The 6,082-nt window shown below is 39.7% G+C and overlaps 1 protein-coding gene across 1 annotated transcript in view; it reads left to right on the forward strand.

The window, feature by feature from the left end:
* The window catches only part of LOC124280019, a 49,447-nt gene that overhangs the window by 15,349 nt on the left and 28,016 nt on the right, over positions 1 to 6,082 (forward strand). The window contains exon 2 of the mRNA XM_046715899.1: positions 3,234 to 3,497. Within this exon, the coding sequence (XP_046571855.1) occupies positions 3,234 to 3,497 (264 nt within the window). The remainder of the gene's footprint in view (positions 1 to 3,233; positions 3,498 to 6,082) is intronic.

A 6,082-nucleotide genomic window follows, 5' to 3' on the forward strand; every position in this document is an offset into this window, starting at 1 on the left:
TGGGATCCAAAGTAGTTAGAAAGTTCATGATTAATGGTATTTTTTTAATTTCATGGTGTGTATCAATGCCACTGTGTAGTGCCAACAGGTTTGCATGTCAATGCAGTGGAGGGTTGGGTTTCTGGTTTAACCATATCCTGATTAATGAGGTTTCCCCACCCTCTCACCCACTCACTCATTCACTCTCATTCAGCCATTCTCACTCACTCACTCATTCACTCACTTTCATTCAGCCATTCTCACTCACTCACTCACCCACCCACCCACTCACTCACTCACTCACTCTCATTCAGCTATACTCACTCACTCACACTCTTATTCAGCCACTCTCACCCTCTCACTCACTCACTCACTCACTCTAATCAACCAGGCCTTGGACAATAGCGCTGCAGCATTTGTTTGGTAAAGCATCACATCAGTAGTAGTTTTGTACCTGTATTATAACTGCATATGTTCTTCTAATGCTGAGGACCACCGCCTAGAAGTAATGAAGTTCAGTTCAGTTCAATCACAATGAGTGGGAGTTTGTGCACTTTATCATTATTACAAACATGAATCTTTTATTCCCGTACTGCAATAGATAAAACCTGTAATGTAGTGCTCAGAGCAATCAGATGAAGTGTAAAACCAATATCAATATGTTAATTAGAATTAAATGTCAAAGTCAGCTCTACAAACCTGTTTGTGAAATTAAACCGATTTCAAAGATTAACAGATCTTTTTAAAAAACTACATGTTTGAAGCAAATTTATGATTTACTTGATAATATTTTAATACCGTACAAATGTAAGGTCGAAATCATATTCAGTTTGAACTGTCTGACCCGATAGGATAATCAGTGCTGTATTGTATAGCTCCACAATAGATATTTAAGCTCAACAATTATGTATCAGAATTGGCTTGCAGCTTTATGTCAGTATAGCCTTGTGAACTATAGAGTGAAATGAATGTAATTGCAGGAATAGCTAATGTCTGCAGGGAAGAGTGTTGTTTTGATCATTTGCCCTTGCTATTCTTTTATGAATTGCCCCGAGCTGTACTGGCCTTATTGTATTCTCCAGACACTACCACAGAGGGCCGCTGTAGGCCAATAGCTTCTGTAATGAAGAGACCAATTGGTTGGAACCCCTGCTGATATAAGTGTAACTGTTTGTATGGAAGTGGGTAGTCGGTGCTGCAGATTGATTGTATTCATGAATTTCATCAGTTTTGAGTAGCAAGCGAAAAATGGTTTAATCTATTTTCGAACAGGATGATCACTTATCTGGAATTTGTTTTTAGCTCACCTGGGCTGCAAAGCTCAAGTGAACGTCTGTCATGATGATGGTTTGTCAGTCAGTTGTATGAAGGCCTTTATATTTTTGATGTCTCATCTGAAAGCATATGGATTATGAAGCTGAAATTTTGTATGGATGTCCCCAACAATAGTGTCTCAGAATGCTCTTGCTGAAATTCTTGCTCAATCCTTAAATATGGCTGTCATGGTGGCCATATTGAAATTGTCATTTTGTACAATACTCCTTTTTGCATATATTATTATGTAGTAGCTTAATGAGAATGGAAGTTCATATAGTATATTTACCAGTGTGTTTATGCCCTCCACATGTCAATAAATATCAGTGTTCACGAATAGCGTCTGACCCTCTGACAAATCCGGCAGATTCGCCAAAGGTCTGATAGAAGTCTACAACCCGCCGGCCCCAGTGTCTGACTGTATATTTCACAATGACTTTGACTGAAGTTGTTATATGTGACATGTGTCACTTGTTTGCTGTCTATAAATCTTATGTTTGTTAAAAATTTCAATGCCAATTATATGAAATGTTAAATCTGAAATGTGTGTTTGACTTTATTCTATGGGTCCTGTGGATTTATAATGGGTCAGACAGACATCTGAAACTTACAGGACTCAATGTCCTGTTACTTTGAAACACCATTCATGGACACTGAAATATGTAGATTTACTACATTTTGGTTAAGTCCTCTGAAACCTCTTGTTGAGCTGAACTTTTTGTGTATATGATCACAGCAATCCCAGAATCTTTCAGAAGTCCTCATAGTATTGTAATCTTACTTTTAAAACATCCATTATGGCAATCATTATTAAAATGACATTTTGCTCATATTCTGACATTTCTGCAAGTATATCGTTGTGAAATTTGGTATTTAGGAAAGATTATTCCCATGTTGTTTTTAATATTATGATATTTTACTCTTTGATTTTTAAGCTCCTTGCAATATTGTTATAAGTTGCTGACAGAAGCTCTTACCTGATGTACATGATATCATGTATCAGTATTTAATTCTAAATAAGCAGTAAGTATGTGGTGATGCAAAAGGTTTTATTTATTTAACATATTTAAAGAGTTGTCCCTTAAATAAAGTTAGTGGTAGGAGTTCGGTGACACATCCCAGATTACACCTGGCCTTCCCCATACATTGTTAAGGTTTAGTGTAGTGAGTGAGTGAGTTTGGTTTTACACCACTTGTAGCAATATTCCAGCAATATCACAGTGGGGGACACCAGAAAAGGGCTTGACACATTGTACCCATGTGGAGTATCGAACCCGGGTTTTCGACATTATGAGCCAACGGTTTAACACTAGGCTACCCCACCGCCCCTTTAAGTGTAGTTGAGTAACAAGGCACAACAGGTTTTGTAGCTCTAACAGAAAGACACATTCAAATCAGGTGAAATATTACACCTAGGTCAGGACATCATTCATCTGTGCTAGGTTCACTCAAGATATCAGTGCTGCCAAATTTATGCAGTTCTCGTTGTCATTAAGTTGTCAAGGAAAGAGCATTGGGGTGGATCAAGGTCAAGGTTAGAACTCTTCCCTATGAACTTTTTCTGGTTGTTAGAGGCAGCTGATGGATGGGGTGGTCAGCCTTTTGACTTATTTTACCGTCGCTCTTTGTACACTGATGGAGTGGGTTGGTGTTCATAATATCAATCACTGGTTTCAATCTTCTCTCTCCCATGTCTCATGTGTTTCAGTTCCCTCTCTCCCACATGTCTTGTGTTTCAGCCTCCTTTTCCCCACACGTTACATGCTTCCGTCCCCTCTCTCCCACTTACAACATGTTTCAGTCTTCACCAGTGTGTTCTGTTGTTTTCCAACTTCTCACTCTGCAGCTGTTTCATGCTGGTGTCCCCCACCGTGATATTGCTGGAATATTGCTAAAAGCGGCGAAAAACCATACTCACTCACTCACTCCAACTGTTTCAGGTCAGGTACAGCTCCTCCTGAATGAATACAACCAGGGTCAACACCAGCATATCAGCCCTGATGTCCTGGAGCGACTCCGCCACCTAGTAAGGGAGGCAACTCAGGTCAGCAACCAGGCCTTGGAGTATGTGAGGAAAGATGACGAGACTTACTACAATAATTTCAAGTTTATTGTGGGTACACCATGGTCGATATATCGGAAACATCGCGGCATTGATCCCAAACTCAAGTGGTTACCAGAAGTCTACAAGGCACAGAAAAATGGTAAGACTTTCTTGGGCATAACTGCAGCAAGTGTATTTTTGTTGGATTGTTCATCAAATTGATGACCTGAAAACAATATGATTGATAAGAAAAGCAAGATTAATGGATGTCAACTTCTTTATTGTGAATAACTCAGCGCTTTGAGCCGTAACATGTATATGCTTGCTCCTTCATCACCTGATGAATAACTCCACGGTTCGGAGTGTATGCTTGCTCCTTCATCACCTGATGAATAACACGACGGTTCAGAGTGTATGCTTGCTCCTTCATCACCTGATGAATAACACGATGGTTCGGAGCGTATGCTTGCTCCTTCATCACCTAATGAATAACAGGACGGTTTGGAGTGTATGCTTGCTCCTTCATCACCTGATGAATAACATGACGGTTCGGAGTGTATGCTTGCTCCTTCATCACCTGATGAATAACTCGACGGTTCTGAGTGTATGCTTGCTCCTTCATCACCTAATGAATAACAGGACGGTTCGGAGTGTATGCTTGCTCCTTCATCACCTGATGAATAACACGACGGTTCGGAGCGTATGCTTGCTCCTTCATCACCTGATGAATAACACAGCGGTTCGGAGTGTATGCTTGCTCCTTCATCACCTGATGAATAACAGGACGGTTCGGAGTGTATGCTTGCTCCTTCATCACCTGATGAATAACACGACGGTTCGGAGCGTATGCTTGCTCCTTCATCACCTGATGAATAACAGGACGGTTCGGAGTGTATGCTTGCTCCTTCATCACCTGATGAATAACACAACGTTTGCTCCTTCTTCATCACCTGATGAATAACACGACGGTTCGAGTGTATGCTTGCTCCTTCATCACCTGATGAATAACACAGCGATTTGGAGTGTATGCTTGCTCCTTCATCACCTGATGAATAACAGGACGTTTCGAGTGTATGCTTGCTCCTTCATCACCTGATGAATAACATGACGGTTCGGAGTGTATGCTTGCTCCTTCATCACCTGATGAATAACATGACGGTTCTGAGTGTATGCTTGCTCCTTCATCACCTGATGAATAACTTCGACGGTTCGGTGTATGCTTGCTCCTTCATCACCTGATGAATAACACGACGGTTCGAGTGTATGCTTGCTCCTTCATCACCTGATGAATAACACGACGGTTCGGAGTGTATGCTTGCTCCTTCATCACCTGATGAATAACACGACGGTTCGGAGTGTATGCTTGCTCCTTCATCACCTGATGAATAACACGGCGGTTTCGAGTGTATGCTTGCTCCTTCATCACCTGATGAATAACACAGCGGTTCGAGTGTATGCTACTCCTTCTTCACCTGATGAATAACATTCAGGTGTTATTCCAAATATAGAAGTTGACATCCATAAATCTTGCTTTTCTTATGCATTTCACTTCTAAATGCCCTTCAAAGATTTAATGTGATTGATGTTTGCAAGGGTATTGCATTAATATCAAATCCCTAGTTATGTAAAGGAGATAGTTCTACTATTACCATGACGTTTGATTCCAGCTGATTAATCTCAGGTGTTGTCAATTGTATAAATTGTTTTCACTGAGATAAGACATGGCATGCAATATGGCTGGTGAATTATCATGTCATCTGTGTATTTTATGCCATCTGTTTCATTTGTAGATATATATACTCTAAATATATACTCAGACTTGTACAGGTGGCAGTTTGCCATGAACTTTTAGTTGACTGAAGTTAACAATACCGATTTCTATTTTATGCAGTTAAATTCACATTTTTCAAATGATTTTGATAGTCAGCAAATCAAGAAAACTTGGATGTTGAGGATTTTTACTCTACTGCTGAATTGAATCAAACCGCCACCTCCAACTCTCTTGTCACATGCTCTTCTGATATTTGTGACATTTCAGTAACCATGGTAACCATGTGAGAAGAACATTCCTGAGTTTGATGACAAGGATACCTGCATGCTTTTGTGATTGATAAAGATTTACCAATATATTGATCTGGTCAGCCATAAATGTTACTATCACATGATTCCTTGTCAACTTGTTGCCATCCAGAACTGAAGGTCAAGACATCAAGTAATACATTAATAGTCTCCCTAAATCACTCTGTACACTTGCCATGGCAGTTAAATGAAAGGTATCGAATACATGATGACACGCCGCATGTTAAAATCAATGTGTATTTGTCTCCTAATTTTCTATCTGCAAGGACTCCTATCGATAATCAATGCCGAACCGTACAATTTGATTGATTTTGCTCCATTATGCTGCAACAGCCTTTCTTTCAAGTCGGTTTGACAAGTCATCGCTAGTGATTTTAAGCTGCAGTGATTGTTTGTGTTTGTTTGTTGTTTAACACCACAATCACCAATATTCCAGCTATATGATGTGAATACATGACGCGTTTTATGGATAACAACTTCTTTTTTATTCTTTACATGAGGTTTCAGAGCTATTTCTTGCTCCTTCATCAGGTAAAGAATAAAAAAGAAGTTTTATCCATAAAACGTGTCATGTGTTCATGTTCGTCCAACTTCTAAATGCCTATCAAAACCTTTATATGAGGCCAGATTTTATTTCTTGTTTTACAGATCCGCCGGTCGTATTTT

Source organism: Haliotis rubra, unplaced genomic scaffold (genome assembly GCF_003918875.1).
Source record: "Haliotis rubra isolate DU_JTF1 unplaced genomic scaffold, ASM391887v1 Scf26, whole genome shotgun sequence".
In the NCBI taxonomy this organism is placed as follows: Eukaryota; Metazoa; Mollusca; class Gastropoda; order Lepetellida; family Haliotidae; genus Haliotis; species Haliotis rubra.